The sequence below is a fragment of the Hydractinia symbiolongicarpus genome, chromosome 12 (assembly GCF_029227915.1).
Source record: "Hydractinia symbiolongicarpus strain clone_291-10 chromosome 12, HSymV2.1, whole genome shotgun sequence".
Classification (NCBI taxonomy): Eukaryota; Metazoa; Cnidaria; class Hydrozoa; order Anthoathecata; family Hydractiniidae; genus Hydractinia; species Hydractinia symbiolongicarpus.
In genome coordinates this window covers 5560188-5578121 of record NC_079886.1, presented here as the reverse complement: position 1 = coordinate 5578121, position 17934 = coordinate 5560188, and the positions used below count along the sequence as shown (strand labels likewise).

Here is a 17934-nt window from a genome sequence, read left to right as displayed (position 1 = left end):
TTCTAATCCAACCTTAAAACTACATGCTGGATGGTGGCAGGGTAACAAAGTAAGTTTTCCTACCACCAATCAATCGGTTTTTTAACCAATCCGTTAATAATTGTTAAGTTTGTTTCGCTCAGTTTTGCTTGAAACTATGCAGCATTACCGCGGTGGTCGTAGTAATAATTGTGTTAGTCGTAGTGGTCATTATGGCGGTGTTAAACCCAGCTTATTCGGAACATAATACACATTTTCGCGAATTATTGCGCAACATTTCTTAAAACAAGGCCAGTGTTAAGATTTTGTCTTGCAAACTGTATTGTAGGGAAGGATCAGTTGCATAATTAGCACGAGTACATTATTAACTATATATGTCTTATGAATGCAGCGCAACTCGTTTAGCAACTTTTTATATCCCCTCTTAAATAATGTACTGTGCCCTGACCGACGTAAACTTTTGCAAATGATAGAGTTGATGAAACGGTTTTCCTTTTTTTCAAATAAGGGGGAGATGGTTCAATGAAATGCGAATCACGTTAGTCGCATTTCCGATAAGCACTTTGCCCACACGAAGAAACGAACAAGGACAAATGATTTTTTAAGAATTCTATGCATCCTAGTCTGGAGTAAAGAATTTTGAAGAATTATATCCAAATATTTATCTTTCCCTATTATCGAACATTCGCTAATTCGAACAAATTTTTCGGTACACTGTAATTGGTGCAACCAACGACAGAACATAATCAAATAATTAATACCTAAGAAGAAAAAAAATTCAAAATCTTATTGTACTTTTTCGCTTTAAAGCTACCAACTGTATGAACACACCCAGAAAGCTGACGTGATATTTATCGTCCACAAGCGCGCATCAGATTGTGAAAATCACCTACCTTCGCCTGTTTTTCTCTTTAAATAATTCCCTCACCACATTATTTTCATTACGCCGTCTTCGCTGTCGCAAGATCACAAAATCAATAGAAGTAAATAAGCTGCTACATTCTTTCTTCTCGCATCCTCCATTTTTCTAAAAAAAAAACACGAAACAACATAATAAAGAAGCCAATTGCGTTAACAGGGCTACAAAACGGTCTCAAGAAAGATCTCCGTCATTTATATTGCTCTCCATCATCGAACATTCGCGCGTTAACATTGTGTTATAACCAGACCACTCAAAAGGTCAGATACAAGAAAAAAACCCACTGTTTTAACATATAGACAACTTGTTAATTAATAATCACTATTTTATGATTCACTACGAACTTTCTAAAAAAAAAACACATTATCTTTCAGCATTTCTCAATAAGGTACACTCTGAAAATATAAAAAGTAAAATCGAAATTTTTATTTTACAGACAGCCTGAGGGACTGCATTTCTTGAAAATGTTATACTAAATAGCCTTAAAGGAGTATTTAATATCTCTATTACGATTTTAAGTCATCTTTGTTGCCTTAACTGGCTTTATATGCAATAATCTTTATTATTGTTTCAGTGTAGAAGAAGAAGATCGCTAGCTATTGAAAAAAAATCATAGTCCCCTTTTCCAGAAAACTTGATTTAAAAGCAAGGTAAGTTCTCATATTGCATAAATTATGCATATCATTTATTTGTGAGGTACTTTTCTCTCATTTTCATTTATATTTAGGCATCCAATGTGAAATCCAAGATGATTTAAGATGTTGTTTTTGTCTATTATACTCATATTCTTTCCTTCCGCCATAGCGTCGGCTATCGTGTAAATCAACAAAGAAAAAATCAACAGTTCGTTTTATAGCCCCTTCAAGAGTTTTCCATGCTTGGCGTATGTTAATAATTTTTTGTCCTATACTTTTTTATCAGAAGCAGGGGATTTAACCTTTAGACTTAAGCGGTGTTGTTTTGTTTACATGTATAGCCTAAAATTGTTCTTATGTTGTTCTTATGGTTAGATTTTATTAATTTCATAGCACACGTATACGTCAGCTATAAACCTGTGTTTACGTGTTCTTTTGTGGGAAAAATGGAGGAAATTAGTGAAATTTTAGACCACTTACCGTTCTTATTAAATTATTGTTAAGAGAAAATTATATGAATAGTAACATCATAGTTAATAGATACGCACTGTGATTACATCACTATAATCAGTAACTACTTTTATGGAGTGTAAATGTCGTTAAACTTAAAAGATCTATATTAAATCCTTAAAAAAAAAGAATTCATTCATTAACATCATAACCACCTGGGTTTAAAAAAAACAATGAACTCTGTAGCGTATTCAGAAACGTTTTAAACATAAATATTTTAAACATAGTATATTATTTTCAAATTTTTGCTTCAACTTTCTCAGCAGTTCGTTTCAATGAAAGAAATATTATATGCACTGGTTTGTTATGTTTTATACATGATTGAATAAAATTTTAGCAGTGAAATCATAAGTCAAAAGCTTGGCAAACTTTAAAGCAGAGAAAAGTTACGATCATTAAAAGAAAATCTATTTCTTTGGTTGTTCATTTTTTTCTGCCAATTAAAGTTTGTGTTAATTTCAAAACACGAATTCAAGATGGTTGAAGGACGTTGTGTTTTTATTTTATTCTTTTTCGTTGTTCAAGTTTACACCAATGAGCCCTCACCTCTACATGGTCAAAATATTGAGAGTCGTTGTAGAAATCGTTTAATAAGGAAAATAGTTGAACATTTATCAGATGGAGTTAATGAGAATCGTGATATTTTAACTATAAAGAACGTTGGCAGATTGTTCAATGAATTGGGTTTTAAAAATTGTTTGAAAAATGAAAAGTCTCAAACTTGCAATTTAGTGAGTAGTCTTATGTTTTGAACTTTCTTTTTTGTTTTTGTTTTTTATGAAGGAAAATTCTTAACAGCTGCAAAAAACGTTTTTTTTATGTAAAAACAACTTTTTTTAATATTTAGTGTACAACGGCAATATCATTTTTGGAAGGCAAGGGTATTAACACAACAAAAACTTTTACCGTGGAAGAATTCAAGCCACTTTTAAACGGTATAATATATATTCTGACGAAACATAGCAGACGAGAAAGTTTGGGTGTCGTGTGCAAAACATTTCTCGAAAGCCAGCTGTCAATTATAAACACGGATGAATACGGCTTGTTGAAAAAACAATATGGCGGGGTTTTAAATGAAAAAAGTTTAAACAAAATATTAAATGATATAAACGAAACGATTGGAAGAACGTTGGATCATAAAAATAAGGTATATGTTTATAATAATTCATTTATTTACTTTTTTATTTATTTTATTTTTTTTATTTTCAAGTTTAACATCAGTTTTTTGTATGTTTTTATCTTCCCTTTTTTCTGTTGATACAAGAATTACGGAAGATCAAGACAAATAAAAAAATAAAAAAACAGAGCTTAATAAATTTCAAATTCACAAAGAATTCGCTGTGTTTGTGCACAAAATAGATAAAATTATCTTCTTCAATTAGTTACTGTTGTTCTTTTTTTAACGTGCTAAAATGTTCAACCTTTTGATATATCTCCATCCTACTTCTAAACAATTATTTCAAGAAAATATTGACTATCATTATTTCGTTATTACTTAGCGTGTCATGTAATAAAATTGAATTGATGAAATTTTTCATTTTTATAGCTAGATGTAGCTAAGTAGTATCTTTTTTTTGGTGCCCTGGTTTGCAAGCCTTACGAATCAATTAGTTTATAACTTCTACATGAAATAAAATGCACTCGGGTTTATAAAATGTATAATTAGTCAGTGCGCAGGTGAGAGCTACAAGAAGAACATTTCGATCAATAAAAAAAAAACCTTAGCAAGTTAATTAATAACAAACTTTTGAAATTCATTTCTTCACGCATGTTAAAACACCACGCTGTTGTGGCTTTGTTTTTTTTGTTATGTATTCAAGAGAAAGCATGGCCTTAACTAGTAAATGTTACTGATCACAGAAAAAGAAAGCGAGCAAACAGAATTCACTAATTCAGTTGCATAACCAGTTTAGCAAGATTTAAGTCGTTAAAATTTTTAAAGTAGCATGTTAAATATACAATTTTAATAAATCACAAATTCTATTTTGTAACAATTCTTACATATTTTATCAAACTCGAATATAGACGCTCATATATTATTAAATTTTTATTTCACTAAACTCAATCGGTTATAAATAATAAAGTATTCTTATTTTTTTTAATAAATATTACGAAATTATACAAGCTATAAACATACACTGCTTCTAAGGGTACTGTGCTTTGAAATTAATTATTCGAAACAGTAAATGATCCATCAGGAATACAAGAAACAATTCTGGTCTCACACTTATTGGACAAAGTTATGTTTGACAAAAATTGTCACGCAAAAGATTTAAGTGTATAAAGGAAAAAATCTCACGAATAAACTTTTGAGAACCTCAAAAGTAGGTTTATCTAAAAAAGGTCTGGGGACGAGAATGACTATTGGGAAGAGGTTGCTAAAAACTTTATGACTTCTCACATCATTTAACTTAAAGTTTATGCATACGAGAATTTATTAGGTATTTTTTTAAAAAACTTAGTGCATTAATTTTCGGACAGGTTTTACAGTACAGGAAACACTTTCAGTCTAGTAAAGTGTGGTACAATGAAAACGAAAAAACTGCTGATAAAAAGACCCTTGATATAAACTTTAGAGCAATCTAAAAAATGCAGTAAAATATTCCCGTGTCCTTCGTCCTGCTTATTCAACTTTTACATAAGATCATTTCGTTGTTTATCGGGCGCTAACGAATCACAACAACAAACCATGAATGGATTTTAGAATGAATTTCTGCCAATGAAATACCTGTTTTATCATAAAACTTTTGCAATAATTAAAAATCACTTCATTTGCAAGGGAATTTATTTCGCGATTGGTAATTTTTTTTCTTTTCTATTCTCTGATTGTAATCCATTACTGTTTCAAGAAATCGGGATATCCGATAAATTTTCGTATCACCAAAGAATATAAAACACTAAACATTGTTCTAGTGGATGAATAAGGAAGAAACTTTAAGATTTTCCCGTTTTTTGATTTTTTCTTGTGGCGACAAAACTTTAGCGTCTTAAAAAAAAAACATGACTTTGCGTGAAAATCTTTCCCGTTTTGCTGATTTATATTCTTCAAATTCATAAGCTTTCGCAAAAATTACCAAAAAATACAAAAGTTCCTGCCCTTAAAGTAGGTAAAAATTGAACAACAAATGAGTATCATAATGGCTCAATCTGCTGCATTGCTGTCCTGAATAGAAAAGAATTGACTGCCATATTCAAATTTGTTGATTATAGTGTTTCTCAGTTGATGACGTCATCCGTGGAGCAAACGTATCAGCAGATAAAATATCAGCCAACGACTTTGAGTATGTCAGGTCGTATATCATACTTCAACTACTTGATAAAAAGTGTATTCGCTTGGAACAAGATCTTCACAAATACAATGAACACGATGGACACGATCACGATGAGTTCGAATTTGACCTCGATGAATTCGATAGAACCGATCACGAAAACGAACACGAGCACGATAAACACGATCACGATAAACACGAACACGATAAACACAAACACGATAAACACGAACACGATAAACACGAACATGATACTCACAAAGATGACACGGCAAAAACGGTGAAAAAAAGTTTTTTTATTGAGCAAGTATTTTCCCATTATGGTAATAAGAGTCACATGTCGTCTGAAAATTTTGAACATTTGGTCAAAAAATTAAAACTTGGAAAAGAGGTTTCTGCTGAAGATGAGCATGCAGGTCATAATCATCGAAAGAGAAAATCAATCAAGTCCTTTAGACAAATAAGAAGCTTAAGCGAGCAAAAGGTAAGACAAAAGAATGCTTTCCTTTTCAAAAGAAAAGGATATGCACCTACGCCGGATCTTCTTTGCATTTATTAAACCCAACAGATAGTCTTTGACTAGGATGCAATATAAGCTAACATATTTCTAACTAATACAAAAGATAATCCATACTTCTAAACAAAACAAATTAATTTACAGGTGTTTTGTTTACCCTGCAAGAAAGGAAAATAAATAACTGAATTCATTTTTTTCATTTTTCGTGATGTAGAAAAATTCCTCATAACTAGTTTCTCTTTTTCACTGTAGTGTTATTCTGCTAAAACTATGCTTTCCGTGTTTTCTGTACGTGAAGGAAGTTTTATTAATGATGTGAAGTTTCAAGAAATGTGTCCAGCTCTCATCCAGCAGTTGGAAACAGAAAGCTGTAAAGAGACAAAGGAGGAATTATCAAAAGAAGACAAAGACAGCGGAAGTGATTGGAAACGTGAGTATCTGCTATTTTTTAAATACTTGTGTCAATTGTTATATATCATCCCTCTCATCAAAACAAATCTTGTCCACAGCAATTAAATGTGAAATAACTTTAAACTCTTAATTTCAGCATGGGTTGGTGCCATGTTTTCAACATTTATCATTAGTCTTGGATCATTATCTGGTGTGTTTGCTGCACCATTTAGCAAGAAGCCCTACTTTTCATACGTTCTTATGGTTCTTATATGTTTGGCAGTATCCACTTTGATCGGCGATGCAATATTGCATTTGCTTCCGCATGTAAGTATTGTAATTTTTTTAAATCTCATGTTGATTTTTATCTTATACTTCATCCTGCAAGTTGCAGTTAATGGATTTACTCAGGAGAAAAGCATCATCAAAACAGTGTCGATTATACAGATGAAGAAATTCGATAATACTGAAAGTTATTCGTCGTAATTACTTCCTCTTTTAATTTTGACATGTTTAATACTGTACTTCCTATAAAGAATTTTAATACAACCTTTTTTAAAAACAACACAAAACTTTGGCTAAGGCTCAAGGTTTTTCTCTTTTGCAGGACTCCACAGTGGCTTATTTGTTGAGAAGTGCGCCAATTAACCTCAGTTTTGCTTTCAATCATGTTTTCGTATTTCATGATTTTTAGAGCCTCGGAAACTTTTGGTGTTTTAGCACTCCCATTTTCTTTTCTTCCTTCTTTTTATTTATTAAAAGGGAGCACTTGTCATTTGACAACATTACTCTTTTTTAGTCGCTAGACCTTCACAAACATGGTGAAGGCGGTCACGATCACAGTAGCGGAGAAAACGAATTCTTAAAACCGAATAGCTTTTTGTGGAAATGTGTTTTGGTTTTATTTGGTATCTACATCTTCTTCATATTTGAAATTCTGATGCATGCGTTTAGTGGGAAACATGGACACTCACACAGTCTGGATAATATTGATGTCTTAGTAAGAAATGTTCCTCTCATTATTACTTGCCTCGGATAAACTTAAATTTCTCGTGCTACACTTATCAATAAGGCTTGTGGTAAACGAATGCTCAGGTATGTAAAGCTTCCATTTGAGCCATAGACATCATGCAAGCACCAACCACTAAGAGCTAAGCAATAAGGATTGATTGTTTTTAAAGTATCTTGTATGACTCAACCGTGGATTAAATCAATAACCTTGTAGATAGAAGCACGTGTTTCACGTACCCCTCCCGTTTAAATAGGATGGAAGGGTGGTGCATGAAACAACTCTTTTGTGATTGTAGCAGTTATTTTCCCTAATTTGGGGTGTTTATGTGTTTATCGATGGTCAACCATCACTTAACTTCAAACTAAGCCCTAAAAAACTTGATCTGCCAGTTGGTTTATAACCTTACAAAGCTGTCTTCTCAATTATTTTAATAGCTGATGCCTCGATATAACTAGCGATTGGACTGTAACTACTTTACCGTACTCTCTTTATAGGATGAATCACACAAGCATTTAGCCCCAACAGATAATATTAACGCAGAGAATGTGAAAGGAACATTGCAGTTGAATGAGGAACATTTAAACACATATATAGTACGTATTGATTTCTAGTTTCTTTTAAAAATATTACCACTTATCTGTTCAGTCATCGTCATTGAATAATATAGATATTATCATGTCATGAACAAGCAAGAATATTCTAGGCTATGTTTACAGCTGTCATCGACGGGCAATGGTCGTAATCATCTTTGGCTATTTATTATTTAAAGAGATAATTAGAGGATTAAAGTAACTAACTTTTTCACGGACCCAGATGGAAGCTGGTTGATTGATTAAATCTTTTCTTTTTCTAAAACTATTGATATGAGACAGAAATACTCATATCAATAGTATTTCCTATGAACTTCCAGAAATATGGTTGCCCGCACTTCAAAAAACGAACATTTAGGAAAAAATGCAAAAAATAATTCGGGACAAACGTAAGAAAAAGCGAACTTTTAGAAAAAGAAAGGTAACATAAAGCGAACTTCTGGTTTCTTGTTTTATGTTTTTTCATCTTTCTAAGTACTACCAGTAATACTATTAACGTTCTTCAATTTGTAGGGCGGGTCAAATAACGGCATTATCCAAAGGCCATCAGGAATTCATGAATGTAAAGAAATTGTCCATGTAAGTCGAAAATGATTGATAGTTAATACTTAACAGATGATTGTTGCAGTAAAAACTTTGTTAACAGAAACCTGATGTAATCTTTAAATTTTAGAAGGTTGTCGATGACAAAAGCAGCAAATACAGCGTTTCAAGTGAGGATGACAGCGAAAAGCAATTCTTAAATGACAAAGACAAAAGTGCTATGTCCGTTAAAACATTTAAATCAGTTGTATGGATGGTTTTAATTGGAGATGCAATCCATAATTTTATGGATGGAATTGCAATTGGTGTAGCCTTTACTGAAACATGGCCGTCAGGTTTACATGGTGGTATAAGCACATCTATTGCAATTTTCTGTCATGAATTACCACATGAACTTGGTAAGTTTTTGAAAGGATGAATAGATTTGTCATTTTCAGCGAAATGATAACTTTCAATAGAATTAAAAGGATGTTGGTGTTTGTTTGAACTTAACACTTATACTCCGAAGTACGCCAATTGGCGTCTTGCAAGGTCAAAATCCCGACATGCCGTCTATTAGCAATAACCTGTGATCATTCACCTCTGAGATATCAAGTTGAAGGCCCATAAATTTAATTTCCCATCCGATAGTACTCAGATTTACACGTCCTGAGATAGGAGGTGGCCAGAATTCCGGTCTAAAGTCCAAAAATTGTCAGCAAAAAATAATGGAAATTTGAGGTTCTTTAAAAAAAAATGGTGTCAACGCATAATTTTGTTGAGGCGCTACGGAACGGCTGTTGGTTTTGGACTTTAGTGACTTACACGAAAGTCGAGCTGATGGCGGCGAAAAAAAAATGGCTATTTTTTCGGCATGTATGTAATTTATAGACTCGAACACATAGATATATCTAGAATTTTTATCTTCTCCAGCCTTGGTCATGTTTTCATCCAGAATGAGTCTTGCTGAAATATTTCTTTGTAATATACTTTTCGAAAAAAAATATTGAACCAGCGAGCAAAGTGCGCTGGTCTGTTCATTGCGCAAAACGCGTTTGCCGGATTTTTAATATGTGCACGGGATATACGGAATGTGGGCATTTTAACCGGTTCATAGCCCCTTTAATAAAAAAAAGGGTAGGTTTATTGGATAATTGTGTTTATGCCTACTATTTGTAAACACTGCAGTCCAGCACGAGCATAAATGTAACAGCAATACTTTTATGTAATTCTAGGGGATTTTGCTATCTTAATCAGCTCTGGAATGACCATAAAACAAGCGTTGTTCATGAATTTTATCTCTTCATTGACTTCTTTTATTGGTGCTATACTTGGCGTTTCGTTGGGAACACAGTGGCATGCTGTTCCATGGTTGTTTGCTGTTACTAGTGGTTTGTTTATCTACATCGCCCTTGTGGATATGGTTAGTATATTGGTTACATTTATTTTAATAAGTATCTATGCCGTACATCTGGCTGTCTTTGTACCAAAATGTTAGCTGCAAACTGCGACGTTCGGATTCAAAACAACCTTTCACGGCTAAAGAATTATATTTTGATTTTGTTTTGATTTGTTATGCGCATCTTCCACGAGACAACTGCCTTAGACATGCTATGAATGACCATAATATATTTTCTCAAGGACGAGAATATGTAATCCCAAGGGAAATAGCATACTGATACTTTGAACATGTTATGGAAATCTTTTTAGGTTAATTGCAATTCTTTTTAGTTGCCAGAGATGCTTCACAACTCGTTGTTAAAGGCTCGTCCATGTTTATGTTTTTTCCTGCAAAACTGTGGGCTACTAACTGGTTTCATGTTGATGTTTTTCTTAGCAGCATGGGAAGAAGACATTAAAGCATTTATAAGTTAAATGATAGCACGTAAACCCTTTTAGTGTCGCATTTGGTATCTAGCTAGACAAGTAGATACAGGATAATGAAACTTTCGCAAGTTTATTTTCATTAGAAGTATTACATATTCGTCGCCTAGTTATTTTCGCGTGTTAATTCACACTTGACTATGATGCGATGTTACTATTATAATCACACTTGCCGTTTTTCTCTATACTTTTTCACAAATGAAAACAATATGTTGATACTCGAAATGGGCAACTAAACTGAGTCGTACCTGTTGCGTAGTTTTTAGAGACTGAGCCCGTATCCTGGCTTGTCACTATAACTGATACGCAGCGTGTTTTAAACCTGCAGTACATGAACAAAGGTAAACTCAAAAAGACTTATTATACGCACTCTCACACTAATAGATAAATTTAAAATATAATAAATGGTCTTAGGTAAACACAAATTATTTATAAGCACAATTATTGGATCATATTTGACTTATTTTTAACATAGTCAGTTTTCTAGACGTAATTTTGACCGTAATTTTGACCTTGTATAGTACTCAATAATTTTCTCAATTTCAAAAAAGATAAATGTAAACTGCGAAAACTACTGTATTTAACAAAGATACAGTTCGTATACATGTCTTAATAAAGGCGGTTTATGTGTGACATATTTATTCCACTAAACAAGATAGAAAACTTGTTTACATCACGTGACAATCTTTTCCATTATTAGCCTCGAATTTTTTATCATGTCTAGATAAAAGTCGCACTCAAAATTGACCATCGATCACTGAGTTGGATTTACGAAACAGAGACGGGGCCGTCTACGACAATAAAAATACTATTTTTTCAATAAACTTGTGCAGATACAAATTTGATATGATGGAAATATCGCTGATAAAAGCATGCAAAAAAGCGAATAAAGTTTTTTTCTTCTAAATTTTGTTTTCACCGTTTCTTATCATTTCCTTCATCAGTTTCACATTCTTTTGCAATTTTTAACAGAAGCCATATTTGTTTTGATTTTTCGTCACTTTCGTTTATTTTTTTGTAATAAATTTTTGGCGCGTTTTCATGAAAAGTTATTGACAACGCCGTTCCAGTAGTCTTTGTTGTTGTTTCGTTTATTCCCTAATATTTAAATGAATGCGGATTTGTAAATTCGTTCTAGAAGTACTATTGTTTAACAGTAGCAGAGTAAAATAATTTTTTAGAAGAATGTTATTAATATACTTATTTGAGTATCTACCATTTCAAGATGGTGATAGTTGTGAACAAATATTTGTTGTTGTTTTTTTTGAAAAAGTAAGTTTACGTGTTTCATTATCACTGAGAAATAATGACAGCAGGTCATGTCATGAAGCGCCTTAAGGTTTGTTAATACCTTTCAGCATATAGTATTTATTCTAAAAACACTAAACTTTCAAAACCGAATCTAAGAAAATTGGGTGTGTAAACAGGTCACAACATTCCATGTTAAAGCTTGGCTTCCACTTGGTGTTAAATCGCTTTTACTTTTTTCGCGCTAATTCCTTATCTCAGAGTCATTGATATTGAATATTTAGCGCGAGTTTGCCTAATTACATCTTGATGTCGTGGATCTTCACAGGGAGAATAAAAAGAAGAAAGTTGAACCAAAAAAATAGTTCAAATTTTAGGTTCGTGATTCTTTTGGACAATATGGGAAATGTTTTAGAAGAATTAATATATAATCCTGCGATTGTTTACTTGTTCTTCATATAAAAGAAACTTTTGTAGAGATGGCTTTTCACAGCATGTTCATTTTTTTCATACAAAAGCAAGTTTGCGCACATTAACGTTTTCACATTTAGCCCGCGAGTTAATCTGCGTTAAAATTAGCGTAATGGGAGCCATCAATGTTTCCATTAGGCGCTAAAGAATAACTCGAATTAACGCACCTGCTTAACTCGAAATACCGGCAGATGAAATCCAAGCTTTGGTACTGCGGACTAGATAACCTATGACAGAATAATGCATTTTCCCACGGGCTAACGATTAGTTTTTTATAATATCAGACAATCCAATTGTTTCTAAAAAATCTATCCACATCATTCTCCAAGTGCACACGAGGCGTTGATTAGAAGTTTGATTCGGGTAGCGACGTCGCAACTGAAAATCTAACGCCTAATTAATGTTGCTTCTGTAGCGTCGATGCCGCCGAATAAAAGACGTTGTTTCGACGACATAAATAACAACAACTCTTGTTTGAGATCTGAGAATAGGAATCAAGAAACGCAGACAATATTAATAAACAAAGGGAGTTTTTCGTCATTTTACAAACACAGTCGAAAGATTCAAATGGTTTATACTCTGCAGCCCTTCAGAAAAAAAATTGTTGTGCTGACGTCAGCAACAATTTCAAAAGTATGGATTCACCCAAATAAAATCCGAAGTCCTAATACCGCTGTAAACACTGACAAATGAACAGTGGCAAGTAAATATTGAAAAGTGCACAGTGACAAGTTAATATTGACTTTTGGTGTCAATTTTGAGTGTTCGGTTGCCCGTGCATCTGCTTTCAAGGATGTTCTATTTAATATTCTAGTTTGGCATGACACCTCCAAACTTATCATATCTAACTAACTTTGTTTATGTGCATTTCCAAATTTTTCGCTGTGGCATTATTTAATTATTTAATTAAATATTGATCAACACGCTACCTCGTAACTTCCATTACTTCAGCAATCTCAAAACACTATCTGATTGGACCGTGAGAAATTTACTTGATTAGTGACGTAAACAAGCACGAAAGTACTTGAAGAAATAAATATCAAGATGCATATGTTACTTCATGGAAATTTACTTCAAGTCTTAATAAGTAATATCATAAATATTTCTAAAATAAGTATGAGTTATCTGAGAACTTGACATCATCGAGCTGGGTGTGCCTGTGAGCAAGTTTGTGTAAAGTCGTGTCGTTTTGAATTGCAAAGAAAAAAGCAGCTACTGAATACTTCTTTTTAAGTAGCTAGGTTGTGTATAAAAAATTAAAAGAAATAATATGTTTTATTTACGTCACTCATTTTTAATCGCCTCCCATCATTTGGAACTCTTTGACTTCCTTAGATTCCGAAGCACAACCTCGTCCCCAGGGTCTTGTGGCCCCATAGCCGTTATTACGGAGTATCAACTTCATCAACAAGGCAAAATGCCCGGGGAACGAGATTGTCCGAAGCATGCAAATTGGCATCTCTTTTAGCCATAACTTATGACTACTTATCTTTGAGATATCAAGATGCAGGCCGTATGAAAGAGAATTAAATATTCCATCTATTGCTTGCTTAAGTTCAGCCTTGAGTTCACCTGTGGTCAAAATTCCGGTTTAAAGTCGGAAGATTATCGGCAAAAAAAATTTGAAATTTGATGGTTAAATAAAATGAGCGCATTTCAAAGTATCCCCTAAAAGTCTCTTTTAAAGCGTAGATATAGAAATTATTGAAAGTAGTGGAAAAATCTCACTATCCATTCTTTTAATGTGAATTTCGGTGAGATTGGGGCCAACATAACAACGTCACTCTTTTCAATAGTTGATGTCCATCGAATTTTGCCTTTGCAATCTTGTTTCAACCTATTTCCTTCCTTCTCACAATTTTTCTAGCTCATGCTTAATAAGATCAATATTTTTTTTAACCTATCAAAATATGAACTTTCTTTAATGAACGCAGCCTTGCGTAACAAAGCAATTAGTTAGAAAAAAAAGTTTAATTAATGATTTAATGAAAAACTTGACATGTGCGTCACCAAATTAATTTTTTTATCAGCAATTGAGGGCCGGAAAACTCACCAAGAAAGCAATTTGCTACCATGTCGACTGAAATATTAAGACAAGGTTGTTTGCAAAAAACCTTTGGCACGCTGTAAAATCTCCATTAGAGGATTTTTACCAGCCAAAAAATAACATATATTTGTATGCAAGTTTCGTTTGAGAATTTAATCTCATTCAATCTCATTCAATCAGAAAGCAAAAAAGAAGTCCTGGGAACGAGATTGTAAGGGGATTGTTTCAGTTTTAAAGTATGGAAAACTATTTGCCATAAAAACTTTTGCAGCCTTACTGACAATAAGGGATTTAAATTCCTTAACAACGCATTATTAATCCCTTGGCAACATATTATCTACGCTGCCATAATGACAACTTTGTCTACAATACCTTTTGATTATCGTTGTTAGAAACAATGAAGTCCTAGGGACAAGGTTGTTTTTGTTTTATATACAAAAACAAGAATTTCTGCTGTTTTCTAGTTTATAGAGACGGTAATCTTACCTGCCGTGCGCCGTGTGAAAGGTGGAAAACACCTCGGTAAAAGGTTGGCTCAACCGTGAGAGCAGCTGTACTTAAAAGCCTATTAAAATAATACTCTTATGGTGATTGTATCATGCCACACACTATATTTAAATTCTAGTGTTTCATGTAACATGTTTTTAAATTAAAAACATTTTAAATGAGAACACTAGACTCTCTTAAGTAGTTCACGACGTACCAAATGAGTAATATAAACTTTAGAATAAGTAAGGAAATAATAAACTTAATGCCGACTTTTCGTAAAAATGTTCAACAGGAAGAAAGTAGTAAAAAAAGCAACCTTGTTCCTAGAACTTATAGCACTTCTTTATATGAGGATATCCCAAGTTGGTTTTAAGCAGACTCTAGTTGGGAAATTAAACATTGTTTGTGTTATGCACAGGTGTGTGTAAGCACAGGTGTGTGTATGCACAGGTGTGTGTATGCACAGGTGTGTTTGTGTTATGGACAGGACTGATAAAATCGTGCATAAATATAGAATTAAGTTTTATAATCTATATAATCATTTTAAGAATATGCTTCACATTACAGCATCTTGCTCCGTAATAACAATCTTGTTCACGTTTGCCACAAACGGTTTTAAAAATACTGCATCTACTACTAAGACTGCTACAAAGACATTGCTTTAAACAACAATTTATTTTATAACAGTGAGTCATTCCTTGAAACAACAAGTCAATAATTAAATCAACAATTTATTAATTTCACCCATGAGGTAAAGTGCTTTCCTTTTGACAAAGATCAACCTCGTTTCCAGGCTCTTTCCAGGGAACGATGTTGGACAGATATTTACACGGTGAATGACTGGCAATTATGCTGATGTATCGCAAATTATATTTGGTCTTTTTTTTAAAGAAACGTTCTGTTTTGGGCAAAAATTGATCAAAGAAGCATGCATGATGGCACGTACTAATTGACAGTATTAATATTTTCCAATTCCATAAAATTGAAATTACACGGAGAATTCCTTTTTTAAAATGTGTTCGTGCCACTTAAACGAGATGGTTAACCTGTCACTACAGCTGAGACTGCGAAAAATGATACTAGCTAGGTAACATTACCAAAAGATACGCCCTTAAAATCTTCAATATTTTAGTTTATTTTGTCACACTACCACTACCAATACCCTCTTTATAACTGTGTTAACTACAATTATGTGAAACTGCCAGGTAAAAGCTGTAAAAATCAACAATTTGTTGATACATTTTTCAAACTTGCATGTAAACAACTAGTATCCTGAAATTTGCTCATAACTAATCTCGTTTTCATGTTATTCTGCATTTTTGTACGTCTATTTTGTATGTCTATTTTCTTACGAGTGTTTTTTAAGTTTTTTAATTTGCTCCCGATTAATCCCAGTTAGTAATAAGTCAACGTCGTCCCCAGGGCAAATTGAAACTTTTTGACGTTTGGATGGCGTTTCAAATATGTCCAGTGTCAAAAAGAGACAAAGAATCCTGGAAACGAGGATGGCGATAAGTAAAAATAAAACATAACTCGCCATTGTGGTTAGCATATTGTAATTTTTGATTACGACGCCATTTTAAAATAATAATTGTCATTCAACTTGCGCCATTTTTATTTTTCCTGCTGTTCTCTGCACAGTCGGTGACTATGCATAAAAATTACCCTTTATCCACACGACGTGTTTAACCTTTTTTAAGGAAATGAATAAGCAAACAGTTTTTTATCTGACGTTTTAAGTTTCCCGGATTCATGAACCATTACTTTTTAAGATATTTCATGGCGCGTCAGGTGCTAGATATTAAGTATTTGCGTAAATCAAATGCACAAATGTCTTATAATTATTTTTGGCGTCATTTTACTTGGTCAGGAAAAACGATTTCAAAACAAAACAACGAAGTTCCAAAAAAACCTGGATGTGTTTGTTTCAACGTTTCCAGAATGTATAAACATGGATTAATCATTCCATTTACCTTTATTTAATTTTACATTTTTTGCTTTGTCGTTTTCAAAATGACGAGCAGTCTATTAGAATGTACGTCGTTTCTTTTTATCAGTGTCAGTTTAATATTTTGGATGTGCACGAACAATTCACTCCTCGTCACATCATCCGGCGTAAGCAAGGAAAGAAAAAGAACCCCAAACGTGGCCTGCAAAGTCATCTAGAATTTCTCATAAGTGTATATTGATGTGGAATTTACCATGTTAGGTTCGTTTTTCTAGCTTTTCCTGCCAAGCATTTTTACAACACGTGCAAAAATAACGTCATTAGCGGAAGGGTCAATAAGCTAATTATTATTTCGTATTTCAACGCATTGTTAGATCACTTTAGTAGAAGATAGTGTGCCAAAACAGGGGCCAGATTCAGTCACATTTTGGCAAAGAAAGAAGTTAAAAAAATTGATGCTTTTGACCTTTGATATTTTTTTTCTTCTGGAATTATTTCATGGTTAGTAACAAACTCTAACTGTCGTATTCAGAGGACATCAGCAAATTTTATTTTTGTTCATCTTCTGTTGTAATACCTAAAAACATTTTAATGCGTGCCTTTTTTCGAAATAAAATACAACCTCGTTTCCGGGAAAAACAAAGCCCTGATGCCGAGAACTTTTTTTGTAGTAATCGAGGCAAGATAAGCATTTGCCTGATAACGCATGCTTGAAAACAACTTCCCCACCCATCGTGACTCCACTCACAAATTTTCATTTCTCGAATAGCGTCCTAAGTCTTAAAGAAATTACGTAGATAATAAGGCACCTATTTTGGGTTGAACGAAGTGAATAAGAAAATAAACGCATTTCTTGATTATAGCTGTCTTGACTATAATAAAAACCCTTTTAATTCTTAATTTTATATATAAAATTTCCATCCTTTTACTTCTACTCACTTTTTGCCACTTTTAGCCATTACCATAGTTGCCAATAATTTTGTAAAGTTTAATCTTAATGTTTAGAAGGTTTTAATTTGCACTTTACGTCTAAATCCTTTTAAACGTTAAGATTTCTTTTTATATCATAGAATTTTCGTAAGGATGTTAAGCCGTTGGTGTTTGTTTTCTTTTGAACATTAGTTGTATGATACTTATGAAGTTTCCATATTTTCCTTTTAATATTTGGAGCAGCTAGGTTAAGAAACCTGATTACAACGATCGTGGGTTGAAAGTCCCAAATATGGCTTGAAATAATAATGTAGTTTGTACTGCATATAAACACAGAGAGAATCTTCTTTTTACTTTATACAAATAAAATACAGCATTTATTATTTTATAATAGCGCTATTTTTAGTTATATTTACATATTATGTAAATACAAGCTAGAGAAAGGATGCTTCACTCTTGTTTTTTGCATGGACGTGTCTCGATTTCAAAGGACTTTTATGGATCATTGGTTTTAATTATTTTTACGTAACACCAAAGGAATGCATAATTAATTTGTTGTATTATAGAAAAGAGA

At 33.0% G+C, this 17934-nt stretch overlaps 1 protein-coding gene across 1 annotated transcript; it reads left to right on the top strand.

Moving 5' to 3' along the window:
- The first annotated feature begins 2362 nt into the window (after positions 1 to 2362).
- Positions 2363 to 11473, top strand: LOC130621100 (metal cation symporter ZIP14-like). The gene is made up of 11 exons (XM_057436399.1): positions 2363 to 2774; positions 2891 to 3190; positions 5254 to 5796; positions 6082 to 6259; positions 6377 to 6546; positions 7019 to 7219; positions 7726 to 7824; positions 8335 to 8400; positions 8495 to 8762; positions 9579 to 9766; positions 10075 to 11473. The coding sequence occupies exons 1-11, from the start codon at positions 2520 to 2522 to the stop codon at positions 10216 to 10218; spliced, it is 2412 nt and encodes an 803-aa protein (XP_057292382.1). The 5' UTR covers positions 2363 to 2519; the 3' UTR covers positions 10219 to 11473.
- Positions 11474 to 17934: the final 6461 nt, after the last annotated feature.

Excerpts from the sequence above, each read along its gene's own strand:
- LOC130621100 (XM_057436399.1), top strand. The coding sequence starts at position 2,520 with ATGGTTGAAGGACGTTGTGTTTTTATTTTATTCTTTTTCGTTGTTCAA. Across the intron at positions 6,547-7,018 it reads TATTGCATTTGCTTCCGCAT|TCGCTAGACCTTCACAAACA; the intron begins GTAAGTATTGTA and ends ACTCTTTTTTAG. Across the intron at positions 9,767-10,074 it reads ACATCGCCCTTGTGGATATG|TTGCCAGAGATGCTTCACAA; the intron begins GTTAGTATATTG and ends AATTCTTTTTAG.